A 21,930-nucleotide genomic window follows, 5' to 3' on the forward strand; every position below is an offset into this window, starting at 1 on the left:
CGCATGATACACATGAAATACCTTGTGTAACAAGCTCAAAGTTTCTTCCCATTCATCATTCACATTGCCCATTCATGTTTACAGTTTCTTCTCCTGGTTTTATTACCCATTAATAGCCATTCCGACGATGTCTCATGGCCCATTACTCGGCTACCTTTCAGTAGCTCGACAGTCTCGACTCTTATCTTGGACGGAACCCTGTGCATATATTGATGCCGGTATTTCAATCTCAACGGCGGCAAACGTCCTGTGCTATTTACTCACCATATCTGAACGACTGATACATCTTCGGCGCAAAGAATGGAAATCTTAAAGCAGTCAAATTGCACAGGCAGTCCGATGTAGCAGATGCTGAGCTTGTGTGGTCCGGGTGCAGATTAATAACGTATGCTTACAAATCTTTTCAATCAAACTGGATTTAATTTGCATGCTTTTGAGCTGCACATCTGTACACAAAAAGCCAAGTCATGTGATAATAACTGGCAGTGTCTTGATCTGGGACATTGTATTCAGAAATCTCGACACAATCGGCGCGTACATCTTTTTGTGGAAAGCGATATCGAATAATGGATCTCTTATTTATGCTGCAAATACTTGTCCAAAACACACTGAAAGGTACAGGTATGGATGTAGAATAAGCCGCAAACTACCCTCCCAGATAGATTACCCCGCAAACCTGCATCTAGCCATTGACATCGCTATACAGTTCCTTGGCCATAAGTTAGGATCCAAAACCGACCACATATCCTACATCAAGCTTTCTTTTACAAAATACCACTCGTCTAATCTGCGTCTTTGCTCATACGAAATAAGCGAGATTGGAATACGGGTAATGACAACTATAGTTCACAAGCATCCAAGGAGAATGACTAAATTATGATACTGATTGATAATATGATCAGACTAAATTGACCCTAGGATTCCCAATTTTCCCATTATGACGACCAAACAAACACGCAGCAACCAAGGTGTGACACGAGACCCCAATTCATTCATCGGTGGTGATCATTTCGGCGCAAAAGTTTCTCAAATACGGAGATGTATAATTACATAAACATCCCATTGCTTGAGAATACTAAACCTCCACAAAATATACAAATCATTGTTAAAACTTAACAGTTGGACCGATTGAAATAAATTTCATCAATTCTATAGCACTCCTGCATTAGCTAGTGCTATAGGATATGACTACTTGAATGAGCTGACCAAAAGTTAACTTCAAACATACATCATACCCGGTAAGCACGGAGTTTTCGGTACCTAGTCAATCGTCTTTTTGAGGGCCTCGCAGGCGGCAGGTTTTCTTTTCCTCGCTCCTCTTCTTCCCGTCGCCTTTTTGACAACTCTTCTCGTTGATTTTTTGATGATTGTTTTTCGGAAATGGGAGCGGCGGGCGGGTCTGGAATTTCTGCATGCTTTTCACTATCACCACTGCCACCTCCGGCATCATCATCATCATCATTATCTTCCTCATCATCCTTAACATCTTCTTCATAATCACTAGGGACTCCTCCCCCTTGAACCCATTCAAGATACCCGTCATTGAAATTATCATTCGACAAGTCTGGTTTTACCCAGTCTTGCAGTTCCCTATACGTTGAACGTATCCTTTCTTCAGCCATTGGCTTTATACGGTTAAAAATTTTAATCGCCGTCCACCTCTTTTCCATATCCATTTCTATTGGCCTTTCAAGTTCTCTACAGAGTGTTTGAGAAAGGTGTGCATCGGGCCTAGTCCATCTCGGCTCTATCGATAAATCATTCTTTTCATTTAAAGTATCGTCAATTCTATTAGGTTGTCTGCCAGAATGCGTCATAATGTATAATGTTATTCCTGCGCACCAAACATCATATTTGGCGCTGTACCACTGCCAGATTGGATAGTCAGTAATTGCTTCTCAAGGCGAAACTTTGGAGGGAAATGAAAAAAATGAGGGGTCGGGTGTTACATTAAGAAAAGAAAAAGGAGTGTATATAAGGAGGAAGCTCAGAAGTAGAGTTTGATATTGGGAAAACACAAATTAAGCTTCAAGGACAAAAAATTCAACGAATTGATTATGCTTACAGGTTCATCAGACGGTGCTGTAAGGGTCGTTCCCGCGTCTTGCCAGCGAGATTCTCCGTAAGGCACATATAGAGCTTCTCCAAAATCCCCAATCTTTACCGTTGGATATGTGTTTGGAACCCCAGAGTCTTTTAGAAATATATTATCTAACTTGATATCGACGCAAATGATTTGGTTACGTCGGTGAAACTCGTCTTGCTTGTTGAGCTCGTGGTCGCCATGAAGGAAAGAAAGGCCGTCCATTAACTGCAAAAAGACATGCCAAATGAATGCTTCAGGTATTGCTGCATGCTTGTATAATGGTGGCATTCCTTCCGGTCTAGAAGACTTTTTCTTGTCTCCTCGCCTCCTCACACCATAGCGTGGTGTCTCATAATATTTATCAACAAGATTTTCCAAATTGCCCCAGTCACAATACTCGAAGATGTGCCCATGAGCGATATCTTCGCTGATACTGAAGATTTCTCCACCACCTCGGTGATCGAAAAAGGCTTCCATACTGCAGATGGAAGGGTGACCAGATCGTATATAACGCAAGTAGCATTTTGTTTCATTAAACCGTTTAGTCAACAAATGCCGTTCTTTCATTATCCTCTCGGATAATTTTGAGGCCTCAGAGGAGGGGGTAAGGGGGGGAGTTCGTGCACCGGTAAATCCAGGCTTTTTGCTCCACTCGATGCCATCATCTTCTTCTCGTAGACCTTGGAACTTCATTGCATACCGAGCCTTAGTGTCGGTATTTTCGATAAGGTAAACTGCACCAAAACCACCGTAGCCAAGCACAGTTAAGATTTTGATATTTTGGCTCGTGAGTCCGGCGTTGTTCTTTCGCCATTTGTTATTACGAATAGGTATAGTTGATTCACGGATAGCACGCAAATGTTGTGCAGTAGGTATGGCAACATCCTTAAACCACGTTTTCCGTCGATCTTTTTCCAGTTGTGCTGCGCCCTTTGCCTCATTCAATTCCTTCCTTTTCGCGTCCCTATCTTCAGAAGCCTGCTGAAGGTTTTGATAGTCGAGAATTGATTCATCTACTTGATCGCCTACGTGAGCCTCTATATCGGCTTCGATGTCCGAAAAAAGTGCCGCCAATTTCTTTCTAGCTGCCTTGTCAACATTTTCATCTCCGAGAATTTCCACGACCTTGTTAGTCCGATCCCACACATTGTCTGGATTTGCAGGCTGCGCCATAACTTTCGATAAAATTATCCGCGTTACAGCTATGAAGTTCGAAATTAAAAGAGCAAATCAAACAACGAGTGTTCAAGATTCTTGAAATTCGGTTGCAAAAGAGCAGGTTGTGCAATGTTGTGTTTGATTTGGTTCACCGCGAAATCCCTATCACTCAAACCATGATCGAACATAGATAGAAGCCGCTCTCAGTACTGGCTCTATTTTCGATATAGTTGAGTATTACGAGTCAAACATTCGAATTTGAGACATGCAAGATAATTGAGAAACTAACATTTGATGCAGTCTATATTAAGGAAGTATAACAATCATAAAGAACTTAACACCAATTTTTGATAGTCAATTTGCGTTCTAAATTCTCTATGTGGAGCTTTGTTGTCCTGATGGGGTCTTTGTTTTCTAGAAGTGATTGATGCCCAAGGTATAGCGTTGTTAAGAAGTTGCTGTCTTTGTCAATTTTGAAGCTGCAGACTGGAACATGTAAAAGGGATAAGAACTTTCAATTTATGAACCACAAGTACCACAAGGGAAGTGTATTTGGCTATCAATCAACAAAACAATATGACCAATGTCTAACAATTAGGTTAGTAATGACACTGTGAATCTTCTTTATCGACATCAATAACATGACTTGCTTTCCAATTTTTCAGTAAGACACTATGGAAGTGGATATCAAATGAGACTAGACGGAAAATTAGAGATTTTCACTTAAAATTCAGAGTGACATTTTCATTCCACCTCATTACAGTTTGATGTATGAGAATATCTTTTCCTGTATTAAAATATGACATCACATGTGTGTGTCTTCCGAAGCCTAAGCTAGTAGTAAATGGGTATCTAAGGTTATCATAACATATAGTAGAACCAATAATACACCTAACAACTGATTTATTCCGTTCTGTTCCGTTCTATATCATACCACGTCATGTCATAAAGTTCTACTCACTCTATCACCTCAATCTAAACACTTCCAACTTCTTTGGCCAATCCCCTGTCACAGCCTCCCCATCCATCATCCCATGAACATAACACTCCCCAAAAACGTCCAACCCCCCTTTCCCTTCCCACCCTCATCCTCTATTCTCACAACAACCGGCACTGTACACCCCAAAAATATACAAACCACATCCCCCTCCTTCGCCTCATTCGGCATTAATCCAAACAACACCTTTCCCTTTACCCCACTCGTCAAATAGAACCTCGTTCTCCAAACCACAGCTTGAACCCGGTCCATAAATTTAAGCATGGCCGCCAGTGTATTCTTTAGCGTTCTCAGATCATTTATGTTCCAATCCCCCGATGGATCGAGTGGTAGAAATATATCTAGAAAATATGCACAAGCTCTCCGATACCAGATAGGTGCACCATCAAATCTGGGGGTAATTGATTATTCTCTTGCGTTTTCACATGGGAACGTTTCACATCTGGTTCTTCTGTGTTTGCGGGATCGAAAATGTCATTTTTAGGATCATAACGATTTCTCTTTCCAAAGTGGACGCGGGGTGCTAGGCCAAACGATGCATTATATCGAGAACGACTCGATCCATCTACGAAACTATCTCCATTAATCCTTCCATTTTCCGCGTCCCTCGGAGAGCCAAACGCGTAGCGCTCGATACTATGGATCCAGGAAGGCATTTTTTTGTCTTCGCGTGAAGATTTCGTGTTTTGTAGTTTTTCCCGCGCGGTTAACGTTCTGAAGTTAGGTCTAGGAGCCCAATGTCGGCAGAGAATATCGAGGGACTTGGACTTCTCAATGCAGTATTCCATGAAATCCGCACACACATCCGAGATACATTTTTGGTAGTTAGGCTGTATGCGTGGGTCCAAAACTATCATTGAGGAATTTGACGGTGGACGGAATAAGGTGGTGAGTAGATTAATAAATGGCCAAACGTAATACCTGAATAAAACCAATAGGGATTTAAAGATACCGGGTCGTCTTTCGGAATCCAGCCATCGTCTTCCTATATCGAGCTCAGAATCCATTTTCCAAGTATCTTTAGCGATAGATAAAACTGCAAATACCGTATCCTTTGGGTCAGTAGCTTCAAATGCCAAAAGTAGTGAAGAGACAAGGATTTCCAAACTCAATAATGGTTGCTCGATTCGTCCATCGTCAGATCTACGAAGTAAGCGAGAGGTGGCAGTGACTAATGTATTAGCGCCTAATGCGCGAGCGTCCAGAGCACCGAGGTACTCGCCCGGCCTTTTCAAACTCTCAAAGTTGAGAATTTGTTTCATTTTCGGAAACTTGGTCATGAATAAAGCAATCGCATCAGCAAACTCCGACCACTTAATCTCCTGATCTGCATATCGAATCCAAGCGTTCTTCGCGAGTGCAAGTTCCTGTATAACCCATCGCCTCCTGAACCAATCATTCTTCATTAAATTAATAATGAGCATCCAATCTTCCCTATCTTCTTGCCTATCGACAATCTGATCCAATACGTTCAGATCTAGAATCTTCTCCAAGAAATAAAATGTGCGTCTAGGACCGTCTGTTCCCCCCATTTGATCATCATTTGTTCCTAACCAAACACAAACTCTTTCCGCGTGAATATATACTTCATGCATTCGTGCAACTTGTGCGGTTTTCTCCTTTTTATTTGCTTGGTTGATACATAAAGCATCACACCAAAGATTAACCACCGCGTGCTCGGATCGTAGCTGCAAAAGTGCCTCTTTGAGATTTTTCTGAATAAGCCTCGTATCAAAAGGCAATGAACTCGCTTCTGAGCCCTCTGGATTCGCTTCAGTTTCTTTGTATATATAGATTTCGTCAACTGGGTCACCATTGCCCCAACAATAGGATAAAGCCGTGTACTCGAGCTTCTCCAGTTTTGAATTGATGTTGTGGTTCGCATCTGGCAGCACGCTGGGTAGCAAAACGCAACAAATTGGCGAAGTTTTCATACCAGGGAAAATTCGTAAAACTCGAATATTCTCGTTGTAATTGATATCTTTGTACACATAAGTTCCAACCCCTTGCGGTGCAGCTGAATTAATCAGATTTCGTAGACGGTTTCGAACGTTATCTGCGAGAATCAATGGCTCTTGGGAAGTATTGTATCGATTAAGGTCCTGTACAGGTTCCGGATTTACCGCTCTGCTGTTTGGATTGGAGTTTGGCATACTAGGTATTCTTGCATTCTCGCTGGTTCATTCGTAGGAATGTAAGGTTCTGGACCCAAGCATTTTCTTTCGAGGCTCTGCGTCCAAGATTGCGGAATGTGCCGCGGGGCTGCATGATCTAGGGACATAAGATTGTAAGCAATGCAACCATCTAATTGTCAGCTGAGATTTTGGAGATTTTATATCTACTCATTTAGGTCAGCCTCCTAGCTAGCAGGAGTTTTGATACCATTCTCTCCTTTAGTGTATCAATAGGGAGTAGAATATTCTACTGCACTGCCAATGATGCTATTTTTAGTGACAAGATTATAAAATAGCATTCCATAGTAGGCAAATTGAAACTATCTAGAGAGTCCGAAATCTTTTCCTATGTTCTCTTCCCCGAAAGCTTGAGTAAAAATTAGGTAATCATTCCAGAAAAAGGGAAATCGTAATTAAGTGTAGCATGATTCATTCTTTTCTACACCGACTACCGGTACTTGAGTCGCGAAAACTTGGGCGTCGACTTATTTAGTATTGGCTTTGCGGGGTAATAATCCTAATTCCGCTAAAGACTCTTCTTCTGTATCTGTGGGTTCCAATGCCACATATGCACACAATAGTCTGTCTGGTAGTGGTTGAGATGTATTCATTTTCGTTGCCGTTGCTGTGAGATGGCTTGCAACTTCCTCTTCATCACATCCAAAACCTTGGGTTGTTGCCCAGGTTTTAAGAACGAGAAGAACAACGGTAGATGTAGGACTGGTCCAATGCTATGATATGCATGGCAAAAGTTAACTAACCAATCCGTCTCATAATTTGTGTAATTCAGTATGAGGAGGTATGCGATCTCTCGTGAAGCTAGCGACGACCACACCCCACGGCGCATAGAAGTTTGCCAACTTATCGTTAGCCAAAGTGATCAAGAGTTTGACTCTTCCATCAAAGTAATCCGATGATGGCCCTGTGCAAGCTTTGAGAACGGCTTGATCTAGCCCTTCCATATTCTCGCGAAAAAGATAGCATCCATCGCACAAGCACTAAGATAGGGATAGAAGTTGCATTCGTGATTCTAAATCCGTCGCTTGATAATATAGCAATGATAAGTAAGTCTGGAAAGAGAACGATGATACGAAAAGATTCCAATCGAAAGAGCTAATAAAGGCATGTTCGGATTGAGGCGACTTCCTCAGGATGATTAATCATACGGATTTACATTGCACCATCTCATGTAACGATGCTCAGGAGGCTGGTGACCCTTATGGGAACCAATCAGGGGCATCGCTGATTGACACGATTGGTGTTTTTAAGCAACCGTAACATGCATGTCTGAAAACTATGAAATGTTTAAGGTTAACACTCGATTTCTGTGGTCTCTTCCGTGACTCCTTGAGTGAAAACTGTTTTGGCAATGCGCCACAAGCTGACTTTCTTCGGCCCCAATACGAGCGCGTTTAGACGACTTCCACAACAACTTCGAAATGCAAACGACGAGGCAAAACCGGGGCAATGTGAGAAGACTATAAACGCACATCTCCCGTACGCAAAAGTTTCGAAGAAAAATTTGGATTATCTAAAATAGAAGAAGAGACGAACCAACAATACAAGATGCCTTTCAATTATTATGGATTAGAGTTAAAGCATCGGGTAAACAACGAACGAATAAAACAGCAAAGAGCAACGCAAAAAGCCATATCGAGATGGTTCGATTCGCATCCAAGTGCAAACGCTCCTGATATTTATCAACCTGAATGGCGAGAGCGTATTGCATCGTGGCAGATATCTACACGTCATAAACCATGCCCGCCGCCGGCGGACATTATAGATGATTACGATCTATGGTTATTGGAACTTACATTCAGCAGTAGATTCTTCGCCACGCATCCTATTACCTCGATATATTTATGGAATCTACTCCAAGCTCTTTAAGACCTCAACAAGGCCGTATGCAAGGATTCGGATGCGGTGGTGAAGTGGAGAGAATTGATCCCATTCTTGAAAGCAAGAATTGTCGAACAAAAATGGCAAGATTCATTGAAAGGACTGAAGCGTCGTATACTCGATCGTAAGATTTCGAGCGAAGAACTCGTCGGTCGTCTATATGAAATACGTTGTTCAGTTGATAAAGTGGATGAAACGCTCGCAGAATTGAAGGAAAACTTCCTGGGCGACCCCACGGATGAAGTTTTGGGCTATTTGCTGGACAACATTACACGTGCTGTGCGTTGAAGATTTATCGAAATTGACAAGTCGTTGGAACTTTCCGAAGAAGATCTTGAGATAGCAAAGGAAACAGCAAAGGAGACAGCAGGGAATAAAAGAATTGGTGAGTGCTCACGCTAGTTGAACCCCGCTCTAGGATCCATATTAACTAACGTGATACGAACTCTAGAACAAGAAGGGTATCTGGATATTGCATTCCAAAATATAAAAATATCGTCAGATTTTCGACCCCATATCTTGCCGAGGAGTTCGTGGCGTAATTTCATGAAGGGTTATGGTGGGTTTTACATCACATCTACAGACAATGACCAGGGCAACTAATATATATCTACTAGCTATGATCCTCAAAGATGCACCTCAAGGTCTAATATTTCTATTTCTTATTTTGGTTGGTTTTCTTATCGAATATTTTATGAGATCGACTAAGGCTTCCTCAATGATCCTTTGGCTCAGTTCTCCTTTCTTCGAAATTACCTAGGGTATGATGTACATCGTCTCAATTGGCTTGGGAGCAAAGAAGGCAATAACACAGTATACGACAGGGTGGCATTTTGGGGAATCTCATATTTGAACGCAGCAGATGGCTGGCACTATTTGAATCTGTATCTCTTTGTGTATTTTCGAATTGCAATCCCCAGTCTTGGTTTTCGAACATTGTTTTGCGCGGAGACTGTGCCTGCATACTTAAACATTTCTCCATCAATTCATTGGTTGTGTCCGCGGTGCTGCGTCGAATTTCGTCTGACCAACATCAAACGTTTTTTTGCGATGTGAACTCACAGCTGAGACTCGATATCGTGAGGCAAAGTAGGATTTCCAGTGTAAATATTAGGCTTAGCATTTGTCTGCATGAAATCTTTGGCCGGTTCTCCCAATCTGCATTTCCCTGGAACTCGAAGTCTCCAAGAGAGCTGCACCTGATTGAATGTCACTCAACAATTTTCTTTCCCATAATCCCATTCCCCCTACTCCCCATACCTACATTTAGATATTAAGAGCCGGTTTTGGCCTGACGGTTTAGCCCTTATGACTTCTATCCATGCAATTACCCTCGCATACATCGTGCCATTTTCACTGCATTTGTCAATATCTTTGCATCCACGGCATTTTAGTCCGACAAAGCTTCCTAACCGCCCTCTTACTAGTCATAACAAGTTTTCCTTCAGGGTATTCCTTCCAGACTTGCCCTCTCCGATAGATAGGTAGGACGCAGATTGTAAGATCTTATATCGGTAGAATGTCAAGGGTATAAAAACTCAATTACATTGTCCAATGGCATTTTCGCAGGAAGGTAATCTAATAAGTAGCAATCACCCCGTTTTTCTTGAAGAGGCAGCACTTTACTGTACGCTAAGAGTTACTAGAATGATATCCCCAGCGCCTAGATTTAAATCGTGGGTGATAAATCTGGCTTTCCAATATATGTTTGTTTCGGGAAGGACTGGTTGGTGTTGTACTCATGCCACCATAAGCCTTCTTGGTTGTATATTTGGTGAGGAATACATCATTGATCCCATTGCGTAGGTAGATGTGCATTTGAGACTATAGAAAAGGATACTTCATAGACCATTGTCAATATTAATACCAGAATAGGTAGGTACAATTCAATAAGGATGGTTCATCAAGATATGGAACCACTTGATGGTACCGTAAGCAAACGTACTCATAACGCAATACTGCTCCAAATGTATCGGTACCGAGATATATGGAGTCACTACGATGCTCTTGCACATAGGATGAATAGTAAAAATAAAGGATTCTAGATGCCTATGGTTGGAACGAGAAAAACACTCGTACAGAAGGATCTTTAGCGTATTACCCGAGGCCGAATATAGTCAATGAAAGTGATATGTATGCCTTGGGCCCCGTTGTGCTTTATTAAGAATGTACATGCATCCAAATTAATTCAACACGAAGGAAAGCAGCATAAGGAAGGAACGTTGTGTAACGCCGAGCACAAAGGGGTGTTCCGATACCCAAAACAGTAATGATCAATTTTCAGACATGCAACAAGACAACCAAACAGACTTCAATTTTCACTACATCAATTTCGTATACACTTGAATAGGAAATGATTGATTTTACGAGACGCAACAAAAAACCAACATCGTTACCTCAAAATTTGGGCCTAGAATCCCTCAGAATTAAAACACGGAGAGCCCGTGATCAAACTGGCTAATCTCCACAGCCGATCGATCACCTAATGCGATCTGCAACAAAGCCTTCCTGACAGCCGAGCACAGGCGAGCTGCCCCGAAATTGGATTGAATGAAGAATCAAGCGATTAGATATGCAACAATTTTCAAAGAATGAAGATTTTACTCCAGTAATGTGTAGTTGTAGGCGAGCAGTGACAGAAATGGAATATCCGGGGTAGATCAAACGATTAGATATGCAACGAAGGAGAAATTGATATTAGGAGCAAGACTCAATTCATGCGCGAGCTGTAGCAGGAAGGGAAGGTCCGGAGAAGATACAGTATTGAATGTAACATCTTACAGCAAGTAGGAAATTGATATACAGAACAGAATTTCATGTAGCCGAGCTGTAGCAGAATTGGGATGTCCGGACAAGAACAAGCGATTAGATTTGCAACAAAGAATGATTTGTACCAAAGAGAATGAGTTTATGTGTAGCAGAAAAGACATGACCGGAGATAACAAGCGACGAAGTCCGTAACAAAGGATGGAAAAATAAGCATTTGAGCTTCCGCCTAGATAGGAAACTCATGGACGATCGTCAATTTTCAGACATGCAACAAAGCTTCAAAGGAACCCGTGGTCCAAGAAATTCGCCGTGAAAGCCGTCGGAACTTAAGTCCCCTTTAAGATTCAGTGAAGAAGATCGAGAATTTTGAGGTCTGCAACAAAAGTATTTCCCCGAGGCTATAGACGATGAATCTCCGTGTATCTAGATTGGGAGATTTGGAAAGACGATCCCAGATTTTAGACGTGCAACAAATATTTGTCCGGCGTCTGTTCCTCTCGGACGAATTCTAAATTGGGAGAAGAATGAAGGAGATCAAGCCATAAGGTTTGCAACAAATGGATATTTGATTCGGGGGCGTTGAAAAAGAAGTTTCGGCGATTGGGCCAAAATGGGCGATTTTAGAAGAACATCAAGTTTTTAAGACTTGCAACAAAAAGCCTTACAGTGTATCTCCTCGAAAGAAACACTCCTTGTTTGGGAGACTAGAGTGGCGATCCCATTTCAGGTGTGCAACAAATTGTTTTGCGTTGTGATCTTGGCCTGACTGTCGCGAGTTGCAAGGCGAGAAGGTCCCAAAAGGGGAATCCACGGTTGACGATCGTATAATTTGAGATATGCAACAGTTGGGAAATCTCTCGCTCTAGATTACCCAAGACTCTTGACCCAAGAAATCGTATATTACCAGAAGGAGAAGTGTTCATCGTTGATCCTTCTATAAGATGTGCAACAATCCCCAATTTGTGTCTCCTTCTTGACTCTACACCACAACATTTCCTGTGCAGATCCGCAGTCCAACCCAAAAAATATCACGCCCCAGACTTTTCTTATCCCAAAGAAGAAAGAAAAGACAACTGATCACTTCATACGATATGCAACAAAGACATTTTGACGGTCGCCTGGCTTAAAATATGTCCCAAACTGGGAGATTTCATTAAATCGTGGTTCCAATGATCTTCCAACATGGCCTGATTTTTTTTTTCTTTGGAGCGATCAGTGATACGAATTTCATGATTTAGATGGGTCTAGATCTTTCGCTAGCTATTGCTTGTTTTGTGCATGAGGAGGCGTATGATCCTTTTTTTTCGTTTAGAAGTGGCTTGGTACTGCACATTCCCCTGTTGTCGTATAATCCTTGGGTTTATACACCAATCATATGTGAATAGTAATACTGATGGAAAGGGACTATTTACTGACATGTCAAATGAGATTTTGGGAGATATGCAACAAACATAGATGGGTGGAATGTAATTGGATACACCTGACATAGGTCATTTGGATTTCACCAATTGCACGTGTTAATTAGGGCGCCTTATAGGGATTGGGTTTGAAGCTACTCTGCCGACACGTGTTAGAATATTTGGAATTCAAAAGTATAAATTAGGTGCATTGAGAGACTAGCCACGGCATGTTTTCAAATTTCCAAAATGTTGATCGCAAATATCCTCTCTTTCTTCTCCTCCCTTTACGAATGCATTGCTGATGTTGATCATTTGTCCTTTGATCGACGTGTGATCCATTACACCCGTGTTTTCCGAAAGATATACAATTTGGAGCATGAAAATTGATTGATCGGCGAAGCATCCACTGAAGGACGGACAACTTCCGGATAATCGGATTCGAACCATTGAGTAAGTGTGGCTAATCTTTCCAGCCAATTAGATGTTAGATAATAAATATCTGAGCTTTTCGCAAGTGAGGCTCAAATAGGACATTAGTTCATCCAATTAGCGATAATTAGACGTTTATAGCGTCTATATACATTTCACCGCTCCTAGTTGATGATCAAGTGTCTATGAACAACTAGACAATCATCACTTGTGATGAATTGGATTCACCCTGAGATCAGATATTGTTATCGAGGGCTAATTTACGATTTCAAGTATGTAATTTGTAGAATGGGTATTGCATTCGTTTGTTATACTGATGTGCCTCTCGCAAGTATTCATCATCCCCTCGAGCTTTGTACGATACTTCATGCCCCTGCCCTTTCCGTCCATCCTTCGAACCGTATTTATCAGAAAATTCTTGTAAGCTCTCATAATATCGAATGTGAATAATTTGACATCCGCATCAGATGGATCATGGCCCGTGGCATGCGATTACCTGCTAATCGGTGAATGTGGTATACTGATGTTACTCCCAATACGTTCATATGGTTCATATAACGATGGGAATATCAATCAGAATCGTACAGCCGCCGAATACAGCGATCACGAAAATCGGAAGCAGGGTACAAATCCCACACAGTGTTCTTTACGTATACTACACGTGGACGTTACGCGGCTCATGCTGACAATGAATTTCCATCAATAGTTATGGTCGCGATCAAACCCAACTGATCTGATCTGAAATTGTTAGATCTCAGCCAGTAAAAGACGCGGGTGTCAGGCCAACATACCTATAATAATATGGCTTCATATATTCCAAAAATCGGGTGAAGATAATAATGTCGTACGGGTAAATGTACTTTCAACGTGGCTTCGGCTTTCGAATAACAACCTTCGTCCCTTCTAATTGCCATCCCACGTTATACACCTTGGTCAGAGTGGTCCAATTCGAATCGGTAAGTTGCTCCAGGGAATCTAAGTCAATACTGAGATATGTCTTTCCAATCGACTTCAAAGCATGCAACTTCATCTCCTCCCCTGCAAATTCCATAATTTTTGCTTTGTACCCATCCATCCCCCTTTTCACCTTCCAAAACAAAAAGTAGTTATCATGAGCAATAGCCTTTAAAACTTCGTCGACTTTCGAGTCTCGCAACCCAAGTGTAAGTTTAATAGAGAATGCCTTTGCCAGATCCGATTGTCTACAAGCCAAATCTAGCACTTGATATCCAGCAAATTCCTGAAGCTCTGTGCTCGACAGTGGATGCTTGGGGTGCATCACTTGAAGTAGATGGCGCATCGCTGGATGGTACGATTCCCAATGCTTCAATAATATTGACAAACGTATGCAAAATATGTATGCTTGAATTGAGAAATCATCTATTCTCTTCGATGCCACAATTCCTTCTCGAAGCTTTCTCATTCCCATTGTTATAGCATCCAGCTCGTTTGTATCGGCTTTACTATTGGTAAGGTCTGCGGGGTTTGGTACTGGTTGAGCAGGATCGCGATTCCCATTTTCTTGTGAAATATTCAGACGTGCAAGTTTTCGATTTAATTCGTCTCCTCGGCGAGCATCGGCTGCGAATAGCATGTATCTTTCGACGATCTTGTTGTAGAAACGTTCTTGTGTTTTGTAGTCAAGAAGCCTAGAGGGGTAGTAAGTAAATAAAGGCGAGAGATAAGATTGGCTCAACGACCTACTGTTTGTCTCCCTTGGATCTCAATCCCATCTCCTCAAAAATATCCTGATTTGCAGGCTTCAGCCGACTCCATGATGAATTTCGACCGCCTTTGGTCGACATCGAAGAAGAGAACAAATTTGGACAGCGATGCTTGTTAGATGTGACTGATGTTTATAATTCACATGCGTGAAGGAAAATGAACAACATCTCGGCTTCGCTTCAATGCCCCTCATTAGCAATTGCTGCTTTAAGAAGGAACTCCCAACATTATTTTTGATGAATCTGCTATGACTTCACTACCTGTGTTTATTATTTAATGCTCATCCATCAAAATGGCAGATTTCGTTCTCTCCTGGATCTGCCCTTGACTTTATTGCTCGTGTCTTATCAAAAGTGATTGGTTCGATCTTCTACTTTAGAGATATCACAAGCATCCATCAGCCAGCTCACTCACACCCGTCAAAATGTCTACCCGTCAACGAAGACCATCAACTACATCAACCACAGAACTTCTTTCCGAAACTGCTAAAAATATCGAAAGAAAAGTCGAACGAGCCCTTACGGTACTTTGGGATGATCTTCCTTCCTGGCAACAAGACAATCATTACATCAAATCTGGTTACCGCCCCGCAACATCTTCTTTCCGCAAGTCATTCGCATCTCTTGTTTACATCCACAATGAATCAGTCAATATCTATTCACACTTAATTGGAGCTGTAGTATTTACACTTTCAGGTTATTTCTTATATGCGACCATTAGACCTAGGTATGCATCTGCAGAGACAGCGGATGTTCTAGCATTCAGTTGCTTTTTTGCAGGAGCTGCATTATGTCTTGGGATGTCAGGGACTTATCATACCATTTCTAATCATTCTCCAACTGTTGCTAGGTTTGGCAATAAGTTGGATTACTTGGGAATTGTTTTTCTTATCACCGGAAGTGTCATTCCCGGGATCTTTTATGGTTTGTACTGTCATCCACATTTGTTCGAATTCTACTCCACAGTCGTAAGTCTATTCTACATACTAGTGCATTCAAATACCCATTGCTCATATGTTTCTAGACGGGTGTACTCGGAGGGTTCTGTGCAGTTGTAGTCATGCTTGAAAGGTTCAGAACTCCTACTTGGAGACCTTATCGGGCGGGTATCTTCGTGGCTCTAGCACTTTGCGGGGCTGTCATTCCAATACTGCATGGGATAGAAATTAATGGATTCCATGAAATGCGCGAACGGTCCGGTTTGACATGGTTACTATTGGAAGGCTTTCTATATATTCTTGGTGCTTCATTATACGCGGTAAGCTTCCCAAAGTCATCTTCAAGAACGGTTGTCTGATTTTTATTAGGCTCGATGGCCTGAAAGGACATCGCCGGGCTCTTATGATATTTGGGGAAGTTCTCATCAAATATTTCATATGCTCGTTCTTGCAGCTGCTGCATCCCATTTGTATGGCTTGGCAATAGGCTTCGATTATCATCACAATGGTCTTGGCCTGAAATGTTGAATGGTGACGCTTTGGCAATGCTATATCGCAGGATTTGTCAATTCGGATGTTGCAGTAAACATTATTCCCCTGCAAATAAAGTTTGAACTAACACCACCGGTTAATAGTAGCGACAATTTAGTCGCGGAGAGTAAGCTTGCATAGGGGTGACGGTGTTTAAATGAAGATGGTTTATCGTGGTATTCGAAGTGAGAAAATGGCATCACTGCAGGATAGATTCAAAACTCACAATTACTAGAACTAGAACTAGATTATTATATAAAACAAGATACTAGACTTCAGCCAATAGAAGTGAAGTCAAGCATTGAAAGGTTGGGATGACAAGTACCTCAGAATCCAAAAATAGAAACATGCCTCGGTCCGGCAACCAAAATCTGGGGAAGCTCGCGTTCCCCGCATTAAACTTTAAACACCCGTATACCTCACACATATTAAAAGGTTTCCTCCGTTCTTACTACACCTCAGTCTCTACTCCTAACTAATTTGACAACTGTACAATGGCATCTCGTGTAGCCCAAATTGCTGGCCATCTCAATTACCCCAAGGGATTGCTTGCTGGTCAAGTAGCTATAATCACCGGATCTGGCCAAGGAATCGGTGCTGAAACTGCGAAACTCTTTGCTAATGAAGGAGCTAAAGTGATTGTATCTGATATAGATGGCGGTTTGTACCTCCAAATTTCCCCGGGTCTCATTAGCAGCAAACACTGACCCATGCACCATCTTAGCCAAAGCAAAATCCGTCGCAGATGAAATAAATTCCACGCAAAGTGGCCGCGCAATCGCAGTTCCAGGCGACATGCTCGATGCCGAATACCTCAAAGTTCTCGTCAAAAAAGCTGCAGAATTTGGAAATGGAAAAATACATATAATAGTAAATAATGCCGGATATACCTGGGATGGCGTAATTCACAAAATGACCGACAAACAATGGGAAAATATTCTCGCGCTCCACAATACCGCCCCTTTTAAACTCATCCGGGAAGCTGCTCCTTATTTCCGCGTCACTGATGGCGAACCTCGATCTATAGTAAATATATCCTCTACATCCGGCGTGCATGGTAATGCCGGACAGGCCAATTACGCGGTTGCTAAATCGGGGATCAATGGACTTACGAAAGTTATTGCGAAGGAATGGGGTCCGAAGTTTGGAGTGAGATGTAATAGTGTGGCGTTTGGACATATATTGACGAGATTAACTGCTGCGAAGGAAGAGGGGGCTTTTGTGACGACGCCTGATGGTGAGAAAATTGCGCTGGGGATACCGAAGGGTCAGGGGAGTCAGGCGAAGGATGCAAATTTGGATATTCCATTGAGGAGGGCGGGGACGGCTGAGGAGGCGGCGAGAAGTATTTTGGCCGTGGCGAGTCCGTTGTTTGGATATGTGACTGGGCAGGTTATTATGGTTACGGGAGGGAGAAATATGTAGGGGTGTTTAGATAATGAAGATGATGTATTTTTATCTGTGTCTAAATTCTGGTACATACTTCTTGAGCCCTGTTTTCGGTCGATTCAAATGTTGGCTCATCAAATCATGTGGTTTTCCAGTTCAGCATTGCCCCTGAATGTAGGCAGGTCTCAAATCACATTACTAGCAGGTAACTTCCATGTGACTAAGGCAATGGACGGGAAAGATAAATGGGAGGCTAATATCTTCTATCTTCTATGAACTGATGAAACCTTGGTGATTTGAAAGTCCAAGTACAGAGAGTCCCTTAGAGAGAAGATAAAATTTATTGTATACACGACTAGCGCTTGCAGTAGGTTGCCCTGATTCCATACTTAGAAGACGGGAAGACTCTAGCTGGATCTGATTAGGCGGCTCAGCTAGGTGAAGAGCTGCAAACAAGAGTTCTTAGCCACTTAGCTTTGGACTCCTCATCTCATTGATCTCGGATATGCTGATGAATTTTTGCTCAGAAATATGTAAGCCTCCGAGATCACACCTCCACATGCTTAGCCAAAAATATTGGTTCAATTAATTGCCTATTGAATTCTCAATATCGTCGACATTGACGCCGCGCCAATGATGTAGGTGACATGCTTACTAAGCGAACCACAACCACAAGTCAACATTGTGGACACGGTGCACCCGGATTCATCAAGCACCACGATAATTCAACACCACGCTCCTTTACAATATACACCTTTAATTGAATAATCACGATTGAATCTCGACATTTCCATTCCTTCACCCACAATAATAATCATTCAAAATGGCCCCAAAAGCAACCAAAGACAAATACTCCGTAATTCTTCCTACCTACAATGAACGTCGCAATCTTCCCATTATTACATGGCTCCTTAATCGCACTTTCACCGAGCAGTAAGTTTGCGCCGATACTCTTGCACTTTTGCGCGTGTCTATGTCTAGGACAGTAGCTAATTGAACATTAGAGGACTCGATTGGGAACTCATCATCGTCGACGATGGTTCTCCGGACGGAACACAAATCGTAGCCAACCAGCTCGCCAAAGCTTATTCACCTCATGTTCTTCTCAAAGCTCGCGCTGGAAAACTTGGTCTCGGAACCGCATATGTTCATGGTCTTCAATTCGTTACCGGAAACTACGTTATTATCATGGACGCGGATTTCTCTCACCATCCTAAATTTATCTCTCAAATGATCGCGAAACAAAAGACGTTACCTACAAATGGTGGATATGATATTGTTACGGGTACACGATATGCTGGTGATGGAGGTGTATTTGGATGGGATTTGAAGAGAAAATTGGTATCGAGGGGAGCCAATTTATTTGCGGATACAGTTTTAAGACCAGGGGTTAGCGATTTGACGGGTAGTTTCAGATTATACAAAAAGGCGGTTTTGCAGAAGGTCATTGAAAGTACGGAGAGTAAAGGATACACTTTCCAGATGGAAATGATGGTCAGAGCTAAGGCTATGGGATGTACGGTTGCAGAAGTACCCATCAGTTTTGTGGATCGTGTTTATGGAGAGAGTAAATTGGGTGGTGATGAGATTGTGGAATATGCGAAGGGTGTCTTGAATTTGTGGATGAAGGTTTAGGTTTAAGGTGTACGTGGATATATTGTATGCATGGTGGAGTTGGTGGATTTATTGGGATCTATAATGGTCGGATCCTAGTACTGGGAATTCGATGATGTATACTATCATATGGTTGGACTGGTGCAATTTTGACAATGAAACTTCTTTTCACTCAGCAGTCGAGTGGTTGCATGTTGTTTAAGCTGTGTGGTACTTCTATCGTCATCTTTGGATCTTTGGCATCTTTCTTTTTTGCTAATATCCTGGTTTTTGATAATAATCAGCTCAATTTAAAAAACTCTTGAATTCCCTTCCAAACCTATCTCCAAGTCATTATATCATCCGTAATCTCCTCCGCAATCATATAAACAGAAGCTTGAGGATGACCCGGCAGCGCAAAAGGAAAAATCGAAGCATCCACCACTCTCAACCCATCTACCCCAAACACCTTCCTCCTCGAATCCACAACAGCATTCACATCTCCCATTTTCCCCATCGCACACGTTGCACTAGCATGCCACATCGGTGCCGAATTCTGTTGAATATACTCCAAAATTTCTTCATCTGTTTGTACTGCTAATCCCGGAAGAATCTCAGAGCCTATCTTAATAGATTTAGCTAGATCGCTATCCCAAATTTGTCGAACCCGTTTGAATATCGCTACGGCGAATTCAGAATCTGCAGGATTGCTCAACCAACCTAGATCGATTATTGGTGGATCCAGCATGCTGGCGCTGCTGAGAGTAATATTCCCGCGTGAAAGGGGCGCTGTGAGAAATCCAGCAAAGGCACCTGTAGTAGTAAAGTTATCACCTGCAAAACCTGCTCCGACGTGTTCTGCTTCCGGCCAGTCAGATGGGAAGAATTCTAGTGATAATTTTGTTTGTTGTGAGAAATTCGCTCGCAGTTCTTCTGGAATCCTTTCGAAAGATAGGTATCCAGCCGCTGAACTGTACGACCCTGTGGCATTTTCGAAATATTGTTGTAAAATCTCAGGAGAGTTGTCTGGATTCGCTACAATACTTCCGGCACTTGATGTGTTCACTTGATTTAGTACAGTGAATGAGATTTGATCCCAAAGATTTTGTCCGACTCCTGGAAGTTCTGAAATCAATGAGATGTTTTGAGGCTCGAGTACAGCTCGCGGACCAATTTCTTCTCCAAATTAGCATAGTACATGTAAAGTTGAGAACTGCTCTTACCAGATACCATAAGTAGCTGCAGCGAGCGAAAAACTCCTGCTGATATGATGACTTCTTTTGTCGCTTTGATAGTATATTCGAATCCAGATGTCGTTACCTGGACAGCATTTTCTCTTTTTGGTGAATCAGAATCGAATAGAATCTTCAATGCTTGACTGTGCGCATGAACCATAATATCTGTATTCTCAATAGCCTCTTTTAAGAAACTTGACTGTGAAGATGATCGTACAGCGTGCTTTGGTTCGATGGTGGAAGGTACCCAAACACCGTGACCTGGGAGAGAACCACGACTAAAACCATCTGTGCTTACGGGAAGGCCAATAGACTGCACAGCTTGTGCAAGTGCTTCTATCGTGGGATCAACCCAATTGTTCCAGGAAACTTGCAAGGGACCTCCAATAGAGTTATAAAAGCCGCTATGGTCGTATAAAACAGTTGCAGATGTTGAATTTCTCTTTTCAGTATCCGGTGGAGTCAAATGACATGACTTCCTATAATATGGAAGTAGATTTTCAAAAGTAAAACTTTCATCTCCTACAATCTCAGCCCATTTTTGATACATCCCGAAGGTAGCACGATGATACGACAACGCATTTAATGCTGAAGATCCACCAAGAGTTTTTCCTCGTGCATAGTGTATCCGTCGTTCCCAGCATTTATCTGTGGTACTGAAAATAAGTCCCAGTCCACAAGCGGCTGCTTGGGATAATCTTCAGAGGAATAAACTAGGGACATTTGCAGGCTTCCTTATGGTACTATACTATAGTTTCCATTATCTTCTTCGTAGAAGCCACCTGCCTCGATTACGCCAACAGAGGCGATCCGGGGATAGCGAAAGCACTAGAGCGTAGTCGATGTTTCGCTTGTGCAGCATCAACTGCAGTTTGTACTACTGCAAGAAATATTGGTACCCAAGTGCAAATCATTGATTTTGTTCGTAGCAAAAGTATGTTATCGAGTGCAAACCAGAATGATTATCAGATTGCAGGTTAATTAAGCTCTATCGGGGTGAGAATACTTTGCTCCTACATGAAGTCGTGAAGTACGGAATAACCCCACTCTTCGCCAAGTGTCGGCAATACAATACTGTGACATCCGGATAATTCCATGTGACGGATCAGATCATTGCACTCCTTTCAAAATTCTATAACATCACGGTACTAAGGTCATTGAGGTACAAGAACGCAAGTGCTCAATATCCCTTGTCGAAGTAACAAGGCTCAGACGACGTCCATCATGCATGAGATGTTTTGGAATATTTAGACCGAAAGCTTAAACTTCCATGCTATATCATGAAAATTGTAGAAAGTGCCGCAGACAATGTTTAAGGGAAATCCAATCCTGGAAAGTGATACATTTTGGATATAGAAAGGTTTAAAATGCAATAGTCTTGGGGTAAAATGCTGGCTGTGACTGCGGCGAACAAACCAGTGGGATCAAGCATGAAAGAAGATTCATTCAAGGACTTTCTTCTGAACTCGCTTCAGTATCTTTACTTGAACTGAAATTTCTTGAGGGTTCGGTGATATCAGCGCCCATCTACAAGAGCCCTTCCCAAGAGAATGATTCCCACCTTGCTAGGCTGCCCTCTTGCTACCGGCCTAATCATCTCTCCTTCCA

General features: G+C 42.2%; 10 protein-coding genes across 10 annotated transcripts; 5 read left to right on the plus strand and 5 right to left on the minus strand.

Annotated features, from left to right (window-relative positions):
* Positions 1-1,143: 1,143 nt before the first annotated feature.
* Positions 1,144-3,259, minus strand: SS1G_06799 (predicted protein; the record flags this gene model as incomplete). Its single annotated transcript, XM_001592508.1, has 4 exons — positions 1,144-1,149; positions 1,236-1,590; positions 1,843-1,868; positions 2,066-3,259. 4 exons carry the CDS (start codon positions 3,257-3,259, stop codon positions 1,144-1,146), a joined length of 1,581 nt encoding a protein of 526 aa, XP_001592558.1.
* Positions 3,260-4,582: 1,323 nt separating this feature from the next.
* SS1G_06800 (hypothetical protein) lies at positions 4,583-6,394 on the minus strand (the record flags this gene model as incomplete). Its single annotated transcript, XM_001592509.1, has 1 exon — positions 4,583-6,394. One exon carries the CDS (start codon positions 6,392-6,394, stop codon positions 4,583-4,585), a length of 1,812 nt encoding a protein of 603 aa, XP_001592559.1.
* Positions 6,395-6,900: 506 nt separating this feature from the next.
* On the minus strand, positions 6,901-7,377 carry SS1G_06801 (predicted protein; the record flags this gene model as incomplete). Its single annotated transcript, XM_001592510.1, has 2 exons — positions 6,901-7,146; positions 7,246-7,377. 2 exons carry the CDS (start codon positions 7,375-7,377, stop codon positions 6,901-6,903), a joined length of 378 nt encoding a protein of 125 aa, XP_001592560.1.
* Positions 7,378-7,981: 604 nt separating this feature from the next.
* SS1G_06802 (predicted protein) lies at positions 7,982-8,856 on the plus strand (the record flags this gene model as incomplete). The annotated part of the gene is made up of 3 exons (XM_001592511.1): positions 7,982-8,020; positions 8,242-8,438; positions 8,766-8,856. 3 exons carry the CDS (start codon positions 7,982-7,984, stop codon positions 8,854-8,856), a joined length of 327 nt encoding a protein of 108 aa, XP_001592561.1.
* A 1,353-nt stretch (positions 8,857-10,209) lies between these two features.
* SS1G_06803 (predicted protein) lies at positions 10,210-10,478 on the plus strand (the record flags this gene model as incomplete). The annotated part of the gene is made up of 2 exons (XM_001592512.1): positions 10,210-10,255; positions 10,360-10,478. The coding sequence occupies 2 exons, from the start codon at positions 10,210-10,212 to the stop codon at positions 10,476-10,478; spliced, it is 165 nt and encodes a 54-aa protein (XP_001592562.1).
* A 3,296-nt stretch (positions 10,479-13,774) lies between these two features.
* Positions 13,775-14,717, minus strand: SS1G_06804 (hypothetical protein; the record flags this gene model as incomplete). Its single annotated transcript, XM_001592513.1, has 3 exons — positions 13,775-14,052; positions 14,257-14,561; positions 14,617-14,717. The coding sequence occupies 3 exons, from the start codon at positions 14,715-14,717 to the stop codon at positions 13,775-13,777; spliced, it is 684 nt and encodes a 227-aa protein (XP_001592563.1).
* A 344-nt stretch (positions 14,718-15,061) lies between these two features.
* On the plus strand, positions 15,062-16,102 carry SS1G_06805 (hypothetical protein; the record flags this gene model as incomplete). The annotated part of the gene is made up of 3 exons (XM_001592514.1): positions 15,062-15,604; positions 15,661-15,894; positions 15,944-16,102. The coding sequence occupies 3 exons, from the start codon at positions 15,062-15,064 to the stop codon at positions 16,100-16,102; spliced, it is 936 nt and encodes a 311-aa protein (XP_001592564.1).
* Positions 16,103-16,599: 497 nt separating this feature from the next.
* SS1G_06806 (hypothetical protein) lies at positions 16,600-17,530 on the plus strand (the record flags this gene model as incomplete). Its single annotated transcript, XM_001592515.1, has 2 exons — positions 16,600-16,765; positions 16,830-17,530. 2 exons carry the CDS (start codon positions 16,600-16,602, stop codon positions 17,528-17,530), a joined length of 867 nt encoding a protein of 288 aa, XP_001592565.1.
* Positions 17,531-18,317: 787 nt separating this feature from the next.
* SS1G_06807 (mannose phospho-dolichol synthase) lies at positions 18,318-19,129 on the plus strand (the record flags this gene model as incomplete). Its single annotated transcript, XM_001592516.1, has 2 exons — positions 18,318-18,427; positions 18,499-19,129. The coding sequence occupies 2 exons, from the start codon at positions 18,318-18,320 to the stop codon at positions 19,127-19,129; spliced, it is 741 nt and encodes a 246-aa protein (XP_001592566.1).
* A 298-nt stretch (positions 19,130-19,427) lies between these two features.
* SS1G_06808 (hypothetical protein) lies at positions 19,428-20,872 on the minus strand (the record flags this gene model as incomplete). The annotated part of the gene is made up of 2 exons (XM_001592517.1): positions 19,428-20,263; positions 20,311-20,872. The coding sequence occupies 2 exons, from the start codon at positions 20,870-20,872 to the stop codon at positions 19,428-19,430; spliced, it is 1,398 nt and encodes a 465-aa protein (XP_001592567.1).
* Positions 20,873-21,930: the final 1,058 nt, after the last annotated feature.

The sequence above is a fragment of the Sclerotinia sclerotiorum genome, genomic scaffold (genome assembly GCF_000146945.2).
Source record: "Sclerotinia sclerotiorum 1980 UF-70 scaffold_8 genomic scaffold, whole genome shotgun sequence".
Lineage (NCBI taxonomy): Eukaryota > Fungi > Ascomycota > Leotiomycetes > Helotiales > Sclerotiniaceae > Sclerotinia > Sclerotinia sclerotiorum.